This window comes from Rana temporaria, chromosome 5 (assembly GCF_905171775.1).
Source record: "Rana temporaria chromosome 5, aRanTem1.1, whole genome shotgun sequence".
Classification (NCBI taxonomy): Eukaryota; Metazoa; Chordata; class Amphibia; order Anura; family Ranidae; genus Rana; species Rana temporaria.
The window spans coordinates 4,684,112-4,706,610 of record NC_053493.1 but is presented as its reverse complement, the minus strand read 5'-3'; the positions used below and the strand labels follow the sequence as shown (position 1 = coordinate 4,706,610).

The following is a 22,499-nucleotide window of genomic DNA, read 5'->3' as shown; positions in this document are numbered from 1 at the left end:
AAACCTGGTTCAGCCTGTTTGCACAATCTGATTTAGATCCTTCAAAAACTGTGTAGCGTGAGGGGCCATCTATATATTTGTATCCCATCATGTGGGGACTTGCACTGCTTGAAGGTTGTCAACAGGGCCGCCATCAGGAATTATGGGGCCCCTTACACAGCTTCAGGCATGGGCCCTCCTGGAGCAGAGAACTGGGGGGCTGCCGCCTGAAATTGAAAAGCAGGGGGGGGCTGGGGACCTCTGGGCCCTTTAATAAAAATATATATATATACACAAATTATTATTATTTTTTATAAAAAGAAATTACAAAAAAAGGGGGGTTGCCATTTATAAACATTTATAAAAATTTAAAAATAAATACAAAAAGGGGGTTGCCATCCAGGGCCCTGGGAACCTCTGGGCCCTTTTAATAATAATACAAAAAAAATATATAAACATTTATAAAAAAATAAAAAAAAGGGAGTTTGCCATCCGGGGGCCCTGGGGATATATATATATAATAAAAGAAATACAAAAATATAAAAAAAATATATTAAAAAATAAATAAAAAAAAGAGGGTTTCCATCCAGGACCCTGGGGACCTCTGGGCCCTTTAATAATAATAAAAAATATATATATAAACAAAAATAAACATTTATTAAAAAAAAAGGGGGGTTTGCCACATGGGGCCCTGGGGACATCTGAGCCCTTTAATAAATATATATATATATATATATATATATATATATATAAAAAATTATAAAAAGGGGGGTTGCCATCCGGGGCCCTGGGGATCTCTGGGCCCTTTAATAATAATAATAATATAATAATTATATATATATATATATATATATATATATATATATATATATATATATATATATATATATATATATATATATATATATATATATATAAATAATAAAAGAAAAAAAAAGGGGGGGGGGTTGCCATCTGGGCATTTTTTTTTTTTTAAAGGGGGTTGCCACCCAGGCCCCTTACAGGTGTACTGCCTGTACCCCCCTGATGGCGGCCCTGGTTGTCAAATATAAAGAACAGGTGGTCAGAATAGCACTTTGCATGATAGTGGGCAGCCTGTTCATCACTGACCAGATTGCTAGGAAATTTGTGTGGAGGGGAAGGGGGGAGGGGAGTCCCAATTCTGTGGGTCACCCTTGCAGTCCATGTAATGTGATCTCTCTACCATTTAGGTCAGCTGTTACATTGTAATTCACATTGAGTTGTAGCCAGTTGACAGCAACTCTATACATTGTTTGTAATCATGTTTTTGTGTTTTTTCTCTTTCCTCTTAGGTGAACCTGTTCTTTCTGCTGAACATCGTGCGTGTCTTAATCACGAAACTGAAAGTGACGCATCAGGCAGAATCCAACCTGTACATGAAAGCCGTGCGGGCCACTCTCATCCTCGTGCCTCTTCTTGGAATCCAGTTTGTATTGTTGCCATGGAGACCGGAAGGACACATAGCGGAGGAAATCTATGACTATGTCATGCATATTCTCATGAATTACCAGGTACAGCTGCAGAAAATTTTGTATTTTTGGCCAGTCGTAGCCTTAGAATGTCGCTCCGGTTTTGCTTGAGTTTAAATGCAATGCAAACCATTTTGTAATATAATGCTGATCTAAAGAAAAATTATGACAAAGAGACCAAGGTCTATGCCACTGGCCTATCTGTGACCACGAGACCATGGTCTATGCCACTGGCCTATCTGTGACCGAGAGACCAAGGTCTATGCCACTGGCCTATCTATGACCACAAGACCAAGGTCTATGCCACTGGCCTATCTGTGACGAAGAGACCAAGGTCTATGCTACTGGCCTATATATGGCCAAGAGACCAAGGTCTATGCCACTGGCCTATCTGTGACCACGAGACCAATGTCTATGCTACTGGTCTATATATGACCAAAAGACCAAGGCCTATGCCACTGGCCTATCTATGACCACAAGACCAAGGTCTATGCCACTGGCCTATCTGTGACCACGAGACCAAGGTCTATGCCACTGGCCTATCTGTGACCACGAGACCAAGGTCTATGCCACTGGCCTATCTGTGACCAAGAGACCAAGGTCTATGCTACTGGCCTATCTATGACCACGAGACCAAGGTCTATGCCACTGGCCTATCTGTGACCAAGAGACTAAGGTCTATGCCACTGGCCTATATATGACGAAGAGACCAAGGTCTATGCCACTGGTCTATCTATGACGAAGAGACCAAGGTCTATGCCACTGGCCTATCTGTGACCAAGAGGCCAAGGTCTATGCCACTGGCCTATCTATGACCAAGAGGCCAAGGTCTATGCCACTGGCCTATCTATGACCAAGAGGCCAAGGTCTATGCCACTGGCCTATATATGACCAAGAGACCAAGGTCTATACCACTGGCCTATCTATGACGAAGAGACCAAGGTCTATGCCACTGGCCTATCTATGACCCCGAGACCAAGGTCTATGCCACTGGCCTATCTGTGACGAAGAGACCAAGGTCTATGCTACTGCCTATCTATGACGAAGAGACCAAGGTCTATGCCACTGGCCTATCTGTGACCAAGAGACCAAGGTCTATGCTACTGGCCTATATATGGCCAAGAGACCAAGGTCTATGCCACTGGCCTATCTTTGACCAAGAGACCAAGGTGAATGCCAGTGGCCTATCTATGACGAAGAGACCAAGGTCTATGCCACTGGCCTTTTTGTGACCAAGAGGCCATGGTCTGAGACACTGACCTATCTATGACCAAGAGGCCAAGGTCTGAGCCACTGGCCTATCTATGACCAAGAGGCCAAGGTCTATGCCACTGGCCTATCTATGGCCAAGAGACCAAGGTCTATGCCACTGGCCTATGTATGTCCAAGAGGCCAAGGTCTATGCCACTAGCCTATCTATGGCCAAGAGACCAAGGTCTATGCCACTGGCCTGTGGTATACCATCTTAGTCCTGCCTGCGTTGGGGCCCTTGGCTTACTTTTAGGAGCTCTCACTCCCAGCTGGGAGTATTTGTAATTCCAAGGTAAGTAGGCACAATGTCCTCCTGGCAGAACTTCTTTTGTAAGCAGGAACAACAACAACAATAACAAAACTAGCACTTCAAGGTGCTCTCACCACCTACAAAGGTCCCGACTTATCCTTTGGAGGAGTAGTACATCTGATGGGCTCAGCTCTAGGTTGAAGTCAGGTAAAAGGTAGCCCACCAGGCGTTGGGCCTCCTCTCCAGCCTTCACCTCTAGCACACAGTAGCAACACAACTGTAGTCACAGTCCTACAGCTCAGGAATGGGTAGTACACCACATAGCACAGCAAACAGTAACACACCACAGCAGTAGCACAGGAACAGCAAAATGTGGCCTTGTAGTTCTCGCAGAGGCAGCACAGCAGCAATACAGTCTCATTAGCCGTAAACTGATCCCCGGCAGATCCTCAGCAGCAGTCATACCGCAGGCCCAAGCGAGCAACCCCAAGTCACATGCATCATCACCTCTAGCCTTGATGCTCTCAGCAGCATAGTTCTTGGCGGCAATGTCTGAGCCCTTCACTCCTGGGCTTTATACACACTCAGCTCACCCGCACAGGCTGCAGGTCTAAGTCATTCCCAAGGAACTCCAAAAAATGTGAAGAGTGTCACCGTTAGCCCTTGACCCCTGGCAAAATATGTGCAGCTGCCTCCAGCACTGAAGCTCTCAGCAGCACACTCCTTGATAGCCATGGCAGCCACCCCAAGTCACATGCTTTGCCACCTTCAGCCCTGAAGCTCTCAGCAGCACAGTCCTTGGCAGCAGTGGCGTCACTAGGGTTGGTGTCACCCGGTGCGGTAAAATATGGTGTCACCCCCCCCTCTGTCTAGGCTGCCCAGCACCAAGCAGGCAGCGCACGGGCACGGGGCGCACCCCAAACCAGCCCCTGTAAATGATAGTATAGGGCAGTATAGTTGCAGGTTAGGGTAGTATAGAGTTGTATAGTGGCAGGTTGGTGTAGTGGGGTGGTATAGGACAGGTTAAGGTGGTATAGGGCATGTTGGGGTGATATAGGGTAGTTTGGGGTGGTATAGGGAAAGTTAGGGTTGCATAGGGCAGGTTGGGGTGGTATAGGGCAAGTTAGGGTGGTACAGGGCAGGTTGGGTGGTATAGTGCAAGTTAGGGTGGCATAGGGCAAGTTGGGATGGCATGGGAAAGGTTGGGATGGTACAGGGCAAGTTATGGTGGCATAGGGCAGATTGGGGTGGTACAGGGCAAGTTAGGGTGGCACAGGGCAAGTTGGGGTGGCATGGGAAAGTTTGGGGTGGTACAGGGCAGGCTGGGGTGGTACAGGGCAGGCTGTGGTGGCACAGGGCAGGCTGGGGTGGTACAGGGCTGTTTGGGGGGTACAGGGCAGGCTGGGGTGTTATAGGGCTGTTTGGGGTGGTACAGGGCAGGCTGGGGTGGTACAGGGCAGGCTGGGTGATATAGGGCAGGCTGGGGTGGTACAGGGCAGGCTGGGGTGGCACAGAGCAGGCTGGGGTGGTACAGGGCAGGCTGGGATTGCACAGGGCAGGCTGGGCATGTCAGCTAAAAAAAAAAAAAACGGATGGTGTCGCCCCTCTAGCGGGTGTCACCCGGTGCGGACCGCACCCCCCTAGCAACGCCTCTGCTTTGCAGCAACCCCAAGTCACCAGGGATGAGCCAAACACCCCCCCGTTTGGTTCGCAACCAGAACCTTTCGAATGGACCGAACGTTCGCGCAAACATTTAGAACCCCATTGATGTCTATGAGACTCGAATGTTCGAATTCAAAAGTGCTAATTTTAAAGCCTAATATGCAAGTTATTGTCGTAAAACGGGTTTGAGAACCCGGGTCTTGCCCCAGGGAACATGTATCAATGGAATTTTTTTTTTTAAACGGTTGTTTTTTCTGGAGCAGTGATTTTAATGATGAAGAACTTTTGGAATGACGCTGAGAGACAGCAGCGCCCTGCACATGCGTAGCTCTGCATTGTGATGCAGTTGGTGTGCTGCCCTTAAGCTGGCCCCTGGAGGGCATCCTGCCTCGTTAGAGATGTGCCTGTGCCTCCTCCTCCTCCTCTCTTGTATCAGGCACCCACATAGAGTCAGTGACCTCATCATCCCCTCCCTCCTCATCACTGTAAAAAACCTGGCAGTATGCTGCAGCTGGGGGAACATGACTGCCAGATTGTTGTCCTTCTTGGGCACCCGCTCTCTCTGGGCTCACGTTACTGCCTTCCGTGTCCACGACCAGCACTGTTACCTCTAGACGCAGAGCCTGCTTGCCCTCTTTTATCGGCTCGTGACTCTCTGCCTCTCCTTGTTGTCCTTCCAGACATACTAATGGCCTGCAGAGGACACAGACTGTACACCACATGAAAGTACTTGCAGCAATATACCCTGCCTGTAGTATTAATATGAGCAGATCCCTGCTTCTAGGAGTAAATATCAGAAACACCAGCTTTACGTTAGGTGCACAATGTGCAGAGGACACAGGCAGTACACACACCACGTAGCTTTAGGTGCACACTGCAGAGGACACAGGCAGTACACACACCACGTAGCTTTAGGTGCACACTGCAGAGGACACAGGCAGTACACACACCACGTAGCTTTAGGTGCACACTGCAGAGGACACAGACAGTACACACACCACGTAGCTTTAGGTGCACACTGCAGAGGACACAGGCAGTACACACACCACGTAGCTTTAGGTGCACACTGCAGAGGACACAGGCAGTACACACACCACGTAGCTTTAGGTGCACACTGCAGAGGACACAGGCAGTACACACACCACGTAGCTTTAGGTGCACACTGCAGAGGACACGGACAGTACACACACCACGTAGCTTTAGGTGCACACTGCAGAGGACACAGGCAGTACACCACGTGAGAATACTGCAGCTAGCACAATCACCTGCCTGCCAGTAAATTAGAAAGAGCTGATCTAGCTAAACTATACAGTGTATAAATATATATACAACACCTGGGATGCATATATATCCTCTACACACTGTAACTTTAACTGACTAGCCTGCCTGCTCTATCTACCTACAATCTCTCTCTCTCTTTAACCACCGCCGCAACACACTGCACAAGGCCGACCTGCAGGCGGCCTTTTATAGTGTGGGGCGTGTACTAAATCCCCCGAGCCATAATTGGCCAAAGCCACCCTAGCTTTGGCCAATTATGGCTCTCCGTTTTTTTGCAAGCTGTGATTGGCCAAGCATGCGGGTCATAGTGCATGCTTGGCCAATCATCAGCCAGTAATGCACTGCGATGCCGCAGTGAATTATGGGCCGTGACACGTCACTCGAATTTGGCGCGAACGGGCCGTAACGTTCTTAATTCGACGAACTGGTGAACATACGAACATGGGTTTGACTCGAACACGAAGCTCATCCCTACAAGTCACATGCATTGTCACCTCCAGCCCTGAAGCTCTCAGCAGCACAGTCCTTGCAGCAATCTCTGACCCCCCTTCACTCCTGAGCTCCAGGCGCACTCATCCCACCAGCTTAGCCACTCCCCCAGAGCTCCAAAACCAGTTGGTAGGGTCAACCCTCCAATCAGGTTCCTCCTTTCTAACTCCCTTCTCCCTGCAGCTGTCTATTACAGGACAGGGAGGGTGGGAACAATCTGCAGTGGGAAGCGACATTCTGCAGGGCAGCTTAAAGGGGCCCCGACTTGCACTACATCAATGAAAAATGCTGGGAGAATGTCCATATTTATTAATTTATTGCTCATAATCATTCATTTCTGGAGAGGTATGCATTGATATATAAATTATTCTTCTCTCTAGGGGTTGCTGGTGGCTACGATATTTTGTTTCTTCAATGGAGAGGTAAGTGTATTTTTTTCTGGAATTTACTGAATTTTGATAAAAATAATGGGGTGGATTCAGGTACGAATTGCGCCCTCTTACGGAGGCGCAGCGTACCATTTTAACGCTGCGCCTCCGTAAATTACCTGCGCTACGCTTCATTCATGAAGCAGTAGCTACGTAATTTGCGCGGGCGCTCCTTAAAACTGCCCGGCGTAAGTGCGCGTAATTTAAATGATCCCGTAGGGGGCATGGATCATTTAAATTAGGCGCGTTCCCGTGCCGAACGTAGTGCACATGCTCCGTCGGGAAACTTTCCCGACGTGCATTGCGGCAAATGACGTCGCAAGGACGTCATTTGCTTCAACGTGAACGTAAATGGCGTCCAGCGCCATTCACGATTCACTTACGCAAACAACGTAACTTTCAAACATCGCGACGCGGTGAACGACGGGTATACTTAGCATTGGCTGCCCCTGCTAATAGCAGGAGCAGCCTTACGCGGAACCCGACGAACGTAAACGACGTAAAATGCGTACGTAGGGCGCGCGTAGGGTTGTGAATCGGCGTTAGTATGCAATTTGCATACTCTACGCTGACCACTACGGGAACGCCACCTAGCGGCCATCGTAAGAATGCAGCCTAAGATACGACGGCATAAGAGCCTTATGCCAGTCATATCTTAGGCTGCAGTCGGCGTAACAAGCTTTCTGAATACAGAAAGCTAAGCAATTGCGCTGCGTAACTATGGTTACGCAGACGCAATTGCTTACTGAATCCACCCCAATAAAAATACTATAAAATATGGATATGGTGCTTTTATGACTTAGAGACGCTTGGTCAGTCCATGTTATAACAAAGAACTAGGAGCACACACATGTGAACGCTCCTTGCTGTGAGACCCCCCCCCCCTCCACTTTTACTGACAACTCAGGGTCTGCAGTAATGGTCAAGAACCAATAAGCGTGGCGCCCAGTCACCACACATTTCTCAGTTAAAGTCTATTTAAAGCTACATGACCATTTAAGACTCCTCTGCCCGCCCTCCCCTCCCCCCCAGGCTGTGAAAACTGCTCTGTGTTGGCAGCACATTGAAGAGACGGACCGCCATCCGCCGCACTCACACAGCACACATCAGTCCCCAAACCAAATCCTCCTGAACAAGCGTTCCTATCAACAAGTCTGCTCAGGCAGCTTCATTGATTGGAGAGCTATATGCCCAGCTGGGCAGGAGGCATGCTGGACCTCTGCAGAGAGACCACTGTTTATCCACAGAGCGTAAAGGGTCCTCCTCTGCAGCATGCTGGCAGGGGACAGGCTTTGGTTGCTTTATGAAGATAAAGGACCAGAAGTCTTTGCACCGCTTTTCCTTTGATGTACCTGGAATGCATTTAGCTTGAACTGCATGTTCAGTTAGGCTTTAACATGTATGTAAACCTTTGGGACCGCACTCCTTTGTCCCTTGTATTCCACCTAAGGGTTAATTCTCTTTACAGACTGAATTCAAGACATTGGCCCGGATTCACAGACATCGGCGCATATTTATGCCGCCGTAGCGTATCTCTTTTACGCTACGCCGGCGCAAGCACTGGATTCACAAAGCACTCGCTCCCACTCCCCCTAAAGATATGCTGGGTTTCCTCGGCGTAAGCCAGTGTAGGTGGAAGTGGGCGTGAGCCATGCTAATGAGGCGTGACCCCATGCAAATGATGGGCCAAGCGCCATAGAAGTACTAAAAATGAACGGGGCATGCGCCATCCCGTGGCCGCATCCCAGTGCGCATGCTCAGAATCACGTCGGAACTACTGCCTAAGATACGTTGAATCACTGCCTACGACGTGAACGTAACCTACGCCTAGTCATATTCATGTACAACGTAAACAACAAAAGATACGACGGCTGTGTTCCCTGGTCCATACCTTTGCATAAGTTGCGCCTCCTATATGGGGAATAACTTTACGCCGGACGTACGACTTAGGCAAACCGCGTATGTGATGCGCCGGGCGCAACTACGTTTGTGAATCGGCGTATCTCCCTCATTTGCATATGTGCATAGAAAATCTAGGGGAGCGGCAAATGCGCCCAGCGTAAATATGCGCCCAAGATACGACGGTGTAGGCAAGTTACGTCGGTCGTAGGAAGCCTATTTTCAGGCGTATCTAGTTTTGTGGGCACGGCGCACAGATACGACGGCGCATAGTTACACTTACGTGGCGTATCTCGAGATACGCCGGCGTAAGTGCTTTGTGAATCCGGGCCACTCTAACTACCTGGTGATCCCACCAGTCCCTGTGTCTTCCTCCCTTTCTGACCATGCTAACCATGGAAGCTAATTTGGTCAGTTTACATCCTTTCACTTGTAATTGGACCTACAGGATATTGTGCTGACGGTGTGCCTGGAGTTCCGTAGTACACCTCCTGTACAGTAGACATTTGGTTTTGTTCCAAATTAGTTTTCAAACAAATTTAGACAAATTCGTTCATTCGGAAATATCCAAATTTCCAATATTTTTCAGAATATTCGGAAATTCTGAATTTTTTTTTTTTTTGGAAAATTCCAAGTTTCATAAAAAAAAAAAGGGGAAATTTGGAAATTCGGAAATTCAAAAATCAGAAAATTCGGAAATCCAAAAATGATGCCGCGTACACACGATTATAGCGACGCAGTGCCGAATCGCAAAAAGTGCTCTGGTCTTTGACCAGCAATATGGTCCGGGGGTTAAGTGGTTAACCACCTTTAGGCAGCTAAATGCCCAGGCCAAGTTTTGCGATTCGGCACTGCGTCGCTTTAACTGACAATTGCGCGGGCGTGCGACGCGGCTCCCAAACAAAATTGGCGTCCTTTTTTTCCCACAAATAGAGCTTTCTTTTGGTGGTATTTGATCACCTCTGCGGCTTTTATTTTTTGCGCTATAAACAAAAATAGAGCGACAATTTTGAAAAAAATTCATTATTTTTTACTTGTTGCTATAATAAATATCCCCCAAAAACATATCTAAAAAAAATTTTTTTCCTCAGTTTAGGCCGATACATATTCTTCTACATATTTTTGGTCAAAAAATCGCAATAAGCGTTTATCGATTGGTTTGCGCAAAATTTATAGCGTTTACAAAATAAGGGATAGTTTTATTGCATTTTTATTATTTTGTTTTTGTTTTTACTACTAATGGCGGCGATCAGCGATTTTTTTTGTGACTGCGACATTATGGCGGACACTTCGGACAATTTTGACACATTTTTGGGACAATTGGCATTTTTCACAGCAAAAAATGCATTTAAATTGCATTGTTTATTGTGAAAATCACAGTTGCAGTTTGGGAGTTAACCACAGGGGGCGCTGTAGGAGTTATGCTTCACCCAGTGTGTGTTTACAACTGTAGGGGGGTGTGGCTGTAGCTGTGACGTCATCGATCGAGTCTCCCTACATAAGGGATCACACGATCGATGCAGCCGCCACAGTGAAGCACGGGGAAGCCGTGTTTACATACAGCTCTCCGCGTTCTTCAGCTCTGGGGAGCGACCGCAAGGGGGCGGCTAGAAACAAATAGCCGCGCCCTCATCCCGGATCTCTCCCACGGAAGAACCGACCGTCGCATGTAGCGGGGGGTCCCGATCAGACCCCCGACCCGCGGAAAGGCAGGGACGTACATGTACGCCCATATGCCTGTACGTGCCATTCTGTGGACGTACATTTACATGCGGCGGTCGTTAAGCAGTTAAAAGACATTTTTTTACAAACGTTGTTTTTTACATGCCGAAAAATGATCGTGTGTACGCGGCATAAGAATGAAAATCCAAAAATTCAAAAGACCGAAAATCAAAAAAATAAGAACAAAAATTTGAAAATTCAAAAACACGAATACTTTGAAAATCTGAATAATAACTATGACTATTACTAACTATTAGATTATAGGTATTGGAATTTCCTTTAAAATTTGGCTGTTAGTGAACGTAACGAATACAAACTTATCCGAAGTTACAAATTATCCGTAATAGAAAATGGAAGCGAATGGAACGTAACAAATGAAAAATAATAAATAATAATAATAAAAACGTATTATTATTTATTATTTTTATTTGGTTTCATTCCATTTAGATAGACATAAATACCGTATTTATCGGGGTATACCGCGCGCCGGTGCATTGCACCCCAAGCTTAGAAGGGAAGTTTAGGAAAAAACGTACATTTTGGATGCTCAGCCCTGTCGGTGTCCGTCTGCGGCCTTGCACGGGGTCCGTCCAGCCTTGTCGGTGTCCGTCTGCTGTCTTGCCCGGCGTCCATCGGCGGCCTTGTCCGGCGTCCGTCTGCGCCCTTGCGCGGGGTCCGTCCAGCCTTGTCGGTGTCCGTCTGCTGTCTTGCCCGGCGTCCATCGGCGGCCTTGTCCGGCGTCCGTCTGCGGCCTTGCGCGGGGTCCGTCCAGCCTTGTCGGTGTCCGTCGCGTGCGTCTGCCGGTCCGTCCAGCCTTGTCGGTGTCCATCGCGTCCGTCTGCAGGGGTGTTTGAGTTCGGCGCCTCGGTCGAGCTGTGCAGAGCCGGATTTCCTGTGTGTTCGGCTCCTCTCAGCTTCTCTCGGCTCCTCTCGCGTTGCTGCGGGCGGAGCCAAGCGTGGCCGACCCTAGCCGAGCCTAGCTGAGTGCGCAGTACACTGGGCTCGGCTCGGTCTTTGTCGGTCGCGCTCAGAGACAGTGGGGATCGGTGTATAACATGCACCCACGATTTTCCTCTGATTTTAAGGGGAAAAAAGTGCGCTTTATACGCCAATAAATACGGTAGATTTGGCATTCGTTATTTCGTAACTTTGGATAAATTCGTATTCGTTAGGTTCACTAACAGCCTAATTTGAAAGGAAATTCCAATACCTGTAATTTAATAGTTAGGAGTCGTTGAACATCATTACTATTGTAATTCAGAAAATCGGATACATTAGAATCTCTGAATAATGAAAATGTTGTCTGAATTTCAATTCGGAAAGCGAAACGTACCGCACACCATGGGCAATATTCAGATCCATAACTGTCTATTATCGACCAGCTTGCTTTAAGACCATAATGTCCTCCTAGGCTGTGATGAGCCATGTACCAACACATGGAAGCGTTGGGTCTTCTTACACGCAGTCTGTTTGTTTTTGTTTTTAGGTTCAAGGCGTTCTAAAAAGACATTGGAACCAGTACAGGATCCAGTTTGGAAATGGCTTTGCCCATTCTGAGGGTCTCCGATCGGCGTCCTACACCATATCGTCCATCAGCGAGGCGCAGGGCACCACGTTTACTCACGACTATAACAGCGAGCACTCGAACGGGAAAAACTGCCATGACATGGAGAACGTGTCCTTCAAACAGGATAAATCCTACCTGTGAATCCCGAGTACCGGCTCCGAGATTGCGTGTCCGTGTGTCAAGGAGTAACCACTGCAAGGCCTACTACTCATCTTATGTTTGTTTTCAGTATTTCATATTTATAGTAAGTTTGTAAATTGTATTAAGTTTATGTTTTTGCACTTGTATAGAAACGATGAATCCTACCCAGCAAGGAGAATCCAATAAGGAAATGTGTTCTCTGCTCACCAGCCCGATGTTCCGGGGTATTGGCCTGGCTGACCGGGTGGTGGAAGCCAACCAAGGCCACGTCCTATACCCAAACCGCTAGTAAATGTAAAGGAGAAAAAGCCAGATGTAACTTTATTGTTCCAGGCAAGCAGACACAAAGTCCCCACCTAGGACCCCCTCCTCTGATGCATTTCACCCAAATCTTCATGTAGGTGGGGTGCAGTGTGGTGTGGTGGAATACTGGGTACCAGAAGCCAACCAAAGGCACGTCTATACCCCAACCGCCAGTAAACGTAAAGGTGAAAAATCCGGCAGAACTCGGTTAAAATTCAACCCAGTTGTAACTTTATTGTTCTGGCCAAGAAGACACAAAGTCCCCACCTAGGACCGCCTCCTCTAATGCATTTCACCCAAACCTACATGTAGGTGGGGTGGAATACTGGGTATCAGAAGCCAACCAAAGGCACATCTATACCCCAACCGCCAGTAAATGTAAAGGAGAAAAAGCCAAGGGAACTTAGTTAAAATTCAACCCAGGTGTAACTTTATTGCTCCGGGCAAGCAGACACAAAGTCCCCACCTACAACCCCCTCCCCTGATGTATTTCACCCAAACCTACATGTAGGTGGGGTGCAGTGTGGTGTGGTGGAATACTGGGTACCAGAAGCCAACCAAAGGCACATCCTATACCCTAACCGCCAGTAAATGTAAAGGAGAAAAAGCGAGCGGAACTTGGTTAAAATTCAACCCAGTTGTAACTTTATTGTTCCAGGCAAGCAGACACAAAGTCCCCATCTGGTACCCCCCACCTCTGATTTCACACAAACCTACATGCGGCGGGAATAACACACTCAGTCTTCCATATGGGATCCCAGTGCAATGAAAGGACTGGGATTTATTTATGTAATGCAGATATATAAATGCAGAAACAGTTCACGAATATCGGGAAGGCCGCCCAACCGGGAACACTCACAGTTCAAACAGCGGGTAGAGAGCAGAGTGCAGCCGACCTGCCAGCATCTGTAGAGAGAGGAAGAATGTGGCCTGGCCGTCTTGTGCCCAACAGGCAGGCGTCCAGAGCAGGGGTCTCAAACTGGCGGCTCTCCAGCTGTTGCGCAACTACAAGTCCCACCATGCCGCTGCCTGAGGGAGTCATGTTTGTAACTGTCAGCCTTGCAATGCCTCATGGGACTTGTAGTTTCACAACAGCTGGAGGGCCGCCAGTTTGAGACCCCCTGGTCTAGAGGATTTGCGAGCCCTATGCTTTCCTTCCTCTTCAGGAACCTTTCTCTGCCGCTAGTACTGTCTCTACCAGGCGGTGTAGCTGTCCCTACTCTACCCACTTGCAAATGCGTGCCAAACCTTGGAGCCAGGGCCTTAAATAGGTGCTGCCTGACCCAAGATGGCTGCCAGAGTCACATGGGGTGGCAGCATCCAATGGCATATCTTCCCCAGTGACCCAGGAAACCATAGAGGAACTGTGTTCCTGCTGACTTCCTCTCCAACTGCAGTGTCATTGCAGAAAAGCATCACACCTGCATGGAGAAAGTAGACCGCACCTGCCTCCATATGAATAAGCCCAATTTCAGGTGAAATGCCTTTGTTGTTGCCTTTCTCAGAATCCCGCCAGCTTTTTCTCTTTTGGATTTACCGGAAAACCGAATGCTGGTAGATATTTAATGAGCAGAACATGGGCGTCCGCAGAACCTTTTTCCGGGGGGGGGGGGCATAATTTTAAGGTCACAGGGTGCAGATTGCAGGAGTGTGTTATGTACAGGGTGCAGATTTCAGACGTGTACAACCCATGCGCACGACTATGGCGGACACCTTGCTGATCCCTGATTCCAGGGGGGGTGGCGTGTTTCGGGGCTACTTATATCAAAATTAGATCTTCAGCTCTAGGAGGCAGCTCGCTATCCTACGGGGTATCCTTCGGGGTCCAGGCTAAGTGTAAAGGATGAGAGCACCACAAGTTGGTAAATGAGTCCATAAAAGTTTATTGATCTTGATTTAAAAAAAGATCAATAAAGGTAAAACCAGCGTGTTTCGACACTCAAAGCTTCATCAGGGCTTAAAAAGTGGAAGAAAGAAAGAAAATGTATTGATCTTGATTTAAAAAAAAGAAAACTTAGAAGATGAAACCAATGTGTTTCGGGGGCTAGTTATATAAAAATTTGATCTTCAACTCTATGAGGGAACTCGCTATTCTACGGGGTATCCTGTACAGGGAGCATCTATGGGAGCGCTTCCTGTTCATTCATTCTGCAGTCCAGGGGCCTTTAGTGTTTGCAGTGTGGCCCTCAGGCCCAAAAACCCTTTGGTGTTTGCAGTGTGGCCCTCAGGCCCAAAAACCCTTTGGTGTTTGCAGTGTGGCCTTCAGGCCCAAAAACCCTTTGGTGTTTGCAGTGTGGCCTTCAGGCCCAAAAACCCTTTGGTGTTTGCAGTGTGGCCTTCAGGCCCAAACAGTCAGTAGAGGGAGATTTGAGTGCGATGGCTCCAATGGGAAACCTCAATAGATGGGTAGGTACCTAGGATATCAAGAGTTGGCGGGATGGCTTTAAATAATGTTCTTGACGCCCAAAAGTTCTACCCCACTGATGTCCAACCTGCAGCCCAGGGGCCCTTTGGTGTTTGCAGTGTGGCCCTCAGGCCCCAGCAGTCAGTAGAAGAAGATTTATGTGTGATGGCTCCAATGGGGAACCTCAATAGAAGGGGAAGGTACCTAGGATATCAAGACTTGGCGGGGTGGCTTCAAATAGTGTTCTTGACGCCCAAAGGTTCTACCCCACTGATGTCCAACCTGCAGCACTATCCAACGGGGTATCCTTAGGGGTCCCTTGAGTTGTTCAGGCTAAGTGTAAAGGCATCACAAGTTAGTTAATGAGTCCAGAAAAGTTTATTGATCTTGATTTAAAAAAAAAGAAAAATTTGAAGATAAAACCAACGTGTTTCGACACTCAAAGCTTCATCAGGGCTTAAAAAGTAAAAGAAAGAAAGAAAACTCGAAACAAATGGATCTGATATGTAGGCAGCAAGGAAAGCCAGATCTTGAAGCTGAGGGATCGGCTTGATGACCAGACAACAACGAAGAAAACGATGGGTGATAGCTGCCCCGTTCCTTTCAGAGCAGGTTCAGTTTAAGGGCCCCTTTGAGTTGCGGTAATGTGCATGTTGCTTCAAATTTCAATGGTGCCCCAATGCACAAACGGCGCTGCGACGCACCATAGTGCCTTGCGTTACAAATTTTGGGACTTGCCTTTTGCGTGTTGGCAGACCATTGATTTCAATGGGTTTCTAACGCAACGCACCCTCCAATTTTCTGGTCCATCATATATGCTGGGTAGAATTCCTCACCCGTTTGTGACATCTTAAATATGGCGCTCACCTTTTTTGCTTTATTTACAGAGCAATTATTTTTTTCACCTGTTCTAAATTCCCAGTCTTGGTTTCGGGTTACGATGATATGTTTTAATATTTTATTTGCAATTGCGGTGTTACAATGTATGAACTGTTCAATGTTAAGGCTCCACCTAAGACAGTGCTTCTCAACCTTTCTAGTGTCGTGACCCCTTGATAACATTTCACAAATTGTGGGGACCCCTAACAGTAAAATTATTTTCGTAGCGTGGAACCCGTACTACAGTGGTGTCTCGCAGCAGTGACACCTATGCTGAAATCAGGAGATGGGGTCTCCTTCAGCCCCTCCCACTTCACTTTCCTCACCCGTCAGCCGACTTCTAGTCTCTGCCCCTCAGCCATGCCGTGAACTGAATGGGCGGCTGCAAAGAGGCTGAGTGGGCGCCCGCGGGCTCCAGGAATGGCCGAGAAAAGGCTGGGAGAGCGGTGCGGGCTTCAGAAACTGGCCAGGATTTGGTGACCCCTGGCAAATCGTCATTCGACACCCCCAAGGGGGTCCCGACCCCCAGGTTGAGAACCACTGACCTAAGAGCTAAAGCCAAGACATTCATCCACTTTACAGACGGAGCCGCAGAGGACGGGCATTGCTCCTTCCCATAGCCGTCCATTAGGGGGTCTAAATATTCTAGCCTTAAAAGTGAGACTTTGTTAGTTCCGGGTTCAGATCTGAGAGGTCCGGCTAAGTGCATTATTGTGCGTTGCGTTAAGGCGGTCCATTCATTTCGATTCTTTTCGAATGGTTCGCCAACACAAGGTGATGAACTGAGAAATGTGAATGATACTTTTTTTTATGAAACATGCAATGTGTGTTTGATGTGGGGGACAGTGGTGTGGGCATATTGTCCGGAGGGGAGGGGGGGGGGGGCTTTTGGTGAAAAATCAGGGGTCTAAAAGACCCCTGATGTCTCACTTTTGATACAGAGAAAGTGATTGAGGACACATATTCCTTAAGTCCTTTCTCTGCAGAATGCATGAACAGGAAGCGCGCGTACAGAGGCTCCCTGTGCATTCACAAACTGAAGCACAGTTCACTATGCTTCAGTTATGAATGAACACAGGAGCAATCAGTACCAATTACTGTATATTGTTCCCCCACCGCTCTCCATCCTGAAGCTGATCCCCCCCCCACCCTGTGTGCCCACAGCAGCTTACAGCCAGCTGTAGGGAGAGAAGGAGGAGAAGCCAGGTGGCTGTACTGTAGGCACGCAGGGGGATCAGTTTCAGGATGGAGAGCGAGGGACTGATATATAGCGATCCGTACCGATCGCTCCTCCGTTCATTCATAACTGAAGCAGAGTAAACTGTGTTTACTTTGCTTGAGTTTGTAAATGAACAGGGAGCACCTGTAGGAGCGCTTCCTGTTCATTCATTCTGCAGTCCAGGGGCCTTTAGTGTTTGCAGTGTGGCCCTCAGGCCCAAAAACCCTTTGGTGTTTGCAGTGTGGCCTTCAGGCCCAAACAGTCAGTAGAGGGAGATTTGAGTGCGATGGCTCCAATGGGGAACCTCAATAGATGGGTAGGTACCTAGGATATCGAGAGTTGGCGGGATGGCTTTAAATAATGTTCTTTACGCCCAAAAGTTCTACCCCACTGATGTCCAACCTGCAGCCCAGGGGGCCTTTGGTGTTTGCAGTGTGGCCCTCAGGCCCCAGCAGTCAGTAGAAGAAGATTTGTGTGTGATGGCTCCAATGGGGAACCTCAATAGAAGGGGAAGGTACCTAGGATATCGAGAGTTGGCGGGATGGCTTTAAATAGTGTTCCTGACGCCCAAAGGTTCTACCCCGCTGATGTCCAACCTGCAGCACAGGGGGCCATATGCAGCCCTTTGGTTTTTGCAGTGTGGCCCTCAGGCCCCAGCAGTCAGTAGAGGGAGATTTGAGTGTGATGGCCCCAATGGGGAACCTCAATAGATGGGTAGGTACCTAGGATATCGAGAGTTGGCGGGATGGCTTTACATAATGTTCTTGGCGCTCAAAGGTTCTACCCCACTGATGTCCAACCTGTAGCCCAGGGGGCCACATGCTGCCGTTTTGTCATTTAGTGTTTGCAGTGTGGCCCTCAGGCCCAAAAACCCTTTGGTGTTTGCAGTGTGGCCTTCAGGCCCCAGCAGTCAGTAGAGGGAGATTTGAGTGCGAAAGCACCAATGGAGAACCTCAATAGATGGGTAGGTACCTAGGATATCGAGAGTTGGGGGGATGGCTTTAAATAATGTTCTTGACGCCCAAAAGTTCTACCCCACTGATGTCCAACCTGCAGCCCAGGGGCCCTTTGGTGTTTGCAGTGTGGCCCATAGGCCCCAGCAGTCGGTAGAGGGAGATTTGAGTTGTAACAGAAAGTGTTCCCTAGCAGTCTCATGTAGCATGTCCCCAAGTCTCTGACTGTCTCCTTCAGCACAAGTCCCATCTCAAACCTCTCCCCGTAGAACAGTCTATGACCATTCGAGTCTATGAGAGTCTTCTGCAGCATAGTAGTAAATATTATATTCGGCCCTCAGGGGCCACATTTAAGGCCTCTTAAACCTTGTAAGTTGCCAACAGCTGATCTAACCCTTCCGTAATCTCTATCCAGAACTAAAATAAAAACAGTCTTGGCTTTAGTTACTGGAAACATCCAGTTCTCTGGCTCCAATGGTTGTAACCATAACACCGAGAAATACAGTACATAGGCTGCCACTGGTCATCTCCCGAAAATGCTAGTGCCCTGGCTGCCACTGACCTGGAACAAGCATGCAGCAATTGTAGTAATACCTCCTCCTGATCTGTATAATCCTTGTAGGCCAGTATCTCAGAAAACACTGAAACCAGAGGGCCAGCTTGGCAGCCGAGTCAACTGCATTTTCATGGTGAGACCGGCAATGGCAGATGGTTTGTGTTTCTCAGCACAGGTTCCTCCGATCACAAGAAGGTCCTCAGGCAGTTTTCAGGCAGACAGATCATTTTGTGGAGGCGGGATTATGGTGTGGGGTTGTTTTTCAGGGGTTGGGCTTCTTGGCCCCTCTGGGGTTGGGCTTCTTGGCCCCTCTGGGGTTGGGCTTCTTGGCCCCTCTGGGGTTGGGCTTCTTGGCCCCTCTGGGGTTTGGGCTTGGTCCCTCAGGGGTTGGGCTTGCCCCCCTTTTAGTTCCAGTGAAGGGAACTCTTAAGGCGTCGGCATACCATGACATTTTGGACAATTTCATGCTCCCAACTTTGTGTGAAAAGTTTGGGGACGGCCCCTTCCTGTCCCAACATGACTGCGCACTAGACATATGCAGTTCGTTTCTTTGCGAATGAAAATCCGGACAAATTTTCGTTATTCGGAAATTCAGATGTAACCGAATTTCCGAATTAAAATAGTACCAAATTTAAACGAATCCCAACTAACGAAGTTCGAATTCGGACGAATAGTTTTCGAATCGTTTTCAAATCTAATATATTTTTTTTTCTATTCTATTCCTTTATTTTCTGTTCTAGTTTTATTCTTTTTGCAAATTCAAAAAGTTTTCGAAGTTTGAATAGTTTTCCAATTTCTAAAAATAATAAAATAGAATAGAAAATAAAGAGATAAAATCGAAAAAATATATATTTTTTTTTCTTTTCTAATCCTTTATTTTCTATTCTATTTTATTCTCTTTGGAAATTGGAAAACGATTTGAATTCGAAAACTTTTCAAATTCGAAAACTTTTCAAATTCGAAAAATTTTCAAATTCGAAAAATTTTCGAATTCTAGATCTATTCGAAACTGATTCGAAAAAAAATTTCAAATTCTTTTTGCAAATTCAAAAAGTTTTCGAAATTTGAATAGTTTTCCAATTTCTAAAAATAATAAAATAGAATAGAAAATAAAGAAATAAAATAGAAAAAATATATATATTTTTTTCTATTCTAATCCTTTATTTTATATTCTATTTTATTCTCTTTGGAAATTGGAAAACGATTTGAATTCAAAATTTTTTTGCATTCTAGATCTATTCGAAATTGATTCGAAAAAACTTTTCAAATTTGACAACTACTCGAAAATTGATTCGAAAAATTTTCGTATCGATTTCAAAACGAATAAACGAAACGAATCCCGAAAACGAATTGAACGAATAAAACTATAAACAAATTTATGTAAATGATGATTCAAAAGGAAACAAAACAAAACTATTTTTTTCATTCTGCGCACATGTGCACTGACAAAAAATGTGTTCGTTTTCATTTTTGTTTCTTTTGGTGTTTGTTTTTTTTTTCGTTTTGTTTTGAAATTGATAAGAAAAGTTTTTTGGGTCATTCGTTATGATCGCAATTCGTAAATTAAAAAATTAGTAAATTCGTAAATACAAAAAAATTCAAAAGAATAGCTAACTATTAAATTATAGGTATAGGAATTTTCATTAAAATGTGGCTGTTAGGGAACGTAACGAATACAAATTTATCCGAAGTTATAAAATACCAGAAATAACGAATGTCGCATCTAAACAAATAGACCGGAATGAATTAATAGATAATAATAATAATAATAATAATAATAATAATAATAATAAGTGTTCATTATTATTATCAATTTGTTCTGTTCCATTCGTTTAGATGCGGCATTCGTTATTTTAGATAATTCGTAACTTCGGATACATTTGTACAATGGTTAGATAGAGGGGGGTACATACCCAGGTCTTCTGTTATTAGAATCCAGAGTTATAAAGGATCAGTGGTCTCCAGTCTGCGACCCAGGGGCGGGGATGTGGCCCTTTGCTTGCCTTTATCTGGCCCTTGGGGGACTATTCCTCCCAATGATGGGACAATATTCCTCCCACTGACCCCAATGATGGGACACTATTCCTCCCACTGACACCAATGATGGGACACTATTCCTCCCACTGACACCAATGATGGGACACTATTCCTCCCACTGACACCAATAATGGGACACTATTCCACCCACCGACACCAATGATGTGGCACTATCCATCCCATTGACACCAATGATGGGACACTATTCCTCCCACTGCCACCAATGATGGGACACTATTCCTCCCACTGACACCAATGATGGGACACTATTCTTCCCACTGACACCAATGATGGGACACTATTCCTCCCACTGACACCAATGATGGGACACTATTCCTCCCACTGACACCAATGATGGGACACTATTCCTCCCACTGACACCAATAATGGGACACTATTCCACCCACCGACACCAATGATGTGGCACTATCCATCCCATTGACACCAATGATGGGACACTATTCCTCCCACTGCCACCAATGATGGGACACTATTCCTCCCACTGACACCAATGATGGGACACTATTCCTCCCACTGACACCAATGATGGGGCACTATTCCTCCCACTGACACCAATGATGGGACACTATTCCTCCCACTGACACCAATGATGGGACACTATTCCTCCCACTGACACCAATGATGGGACACTATTCCTCCCACTGACACCAATGATGGGACACTATTCCTCCCACTGACACCAATGATGGGACACTATTCCTTCCACTTAAACTAATGATGGGGCACTATTCCTCTCACTGATACAAATAATGGGGCACATGGTTTAAACTCCCACTGACGCCGGAGCATTTTTTACTCCCTACTGGCCCACCGTAAAGCCTGAAAACATTAGAAAGTTTAGAGACTCGTACAATAGACCATCTCATTGTACGAGTTGCCAAAGGGGGGGGGGGGGGGTGGGGCGGTCTTGAAAAAAGTCCAACTATGCAAGAAGCAGTAGGAGCGCCGCCCCAATGGTCAAAGGGTGTAAACTGGTGTCTTATTAAATAGTCAGTAGGAAGGAACCCAACGCGTTTCGACCGTTTGGCTACTCTCATAGGGGCTTGTGTATTGTATGATCTCACATGTGGCCGGACTTCTTCCACTGGCGGTTCATGCGGTGTGGAGGATCCGAGGCCCCGAAGCGTGTTGGGTTTCCTCTTTTTTCTTATGTATGATGGGGGAGGGGGGCACAGGGCTTACAGGGATTCCAATCTCTCACCATTCATACAAAAAAAAAAGGGGGGGGCTTTAGGAAAACCTTTAAATTTATCATGGATCATATTAATGGGACTTCATCTCCATCCTGGACAATGGAAGAGTCTGGCAGGTAGAACCAGGGCCGTCTTAATAGCATCACGGGCCCCTGGGCAAAGTAATGCTCTGGGGGCCCCTACAATGATGACAGGTAGGAGTGCCCCCCCCCCCCCCGTGCATCTATCACTCTTAGTGCCATCACGGGCCCCTGGGCAAAGTAATGCTCTGGGGGCCCCTACAGTGATGACAGTGCAGGTAAACAGACATCAAGTAGGTAGGAGGCAGACTGCCTCCCCTGTGTATCTATCACTCTCAGTACCATCATGGGGCCCCCAATTTTGGGGCAGCGTGGGGCTCAAGTACCAGCTGCTTTGGGGATAGTGCAGGGGCCCCCCCCCCCACGCAGCTGTGCCCTCTCATTAAGACAGCCCTGGGTAGAACCGTTCCAGTCCGGTTTCCTCCATGCCGGGGTTTAGGAGGAAATCACATACTGTACATTTCTGCCATTTTTTTTTTTTTGCTAATATTTAAAAATATGTTAAATAACTTTTTTTGTGTGAATATTTACAAGAACTAAGGGATTTTTTTTATTTTTATTGTTTTATTTGCCTGGAGTTCCGCTTTTAATATTTTGGTTTCTTGGAAATGTTGGGCTGGATTCAGGTAGGGGCGCGCATAGTTACGGCGGCGCAGCGTATCGTGTTTACGCTACGCCGCCGTAAGTCAGAGAGG

The 22,499-nt window shown here is 46.9% G+C and overlaps 1 protein-coding gene across 1 annotated transcript in view; it reads left to right on the top strand.

The window, feature by feature from the left end:
• Positions 1–12,289, top strand: part of CALCRL (calcitonin receptor like receptor) — an 83,721-nt gene extending 71,432 nt beyond the window's left edge. The window contains exons 11-13 of the mRNA XM_040352082.1: positions 1,293–1,511; positions 6,783–6,824; positions 11,938–12,289. Coding sequence (XP_040208016.1) covers positions 1,293–1,511; positions 6,783–6,824; positions 11,938–12,159 — 483 coding nt within the window. The 3' untranslated portion in view covers positions 12,160–12,289. The remainder of the gene's footprint in view (positions 1–1,292; positions 1,512–6,782; positions 6,825–11,937) is intronic.
• Positions 12,290–22,499: the final 10,210 nt, after the last annotated feature.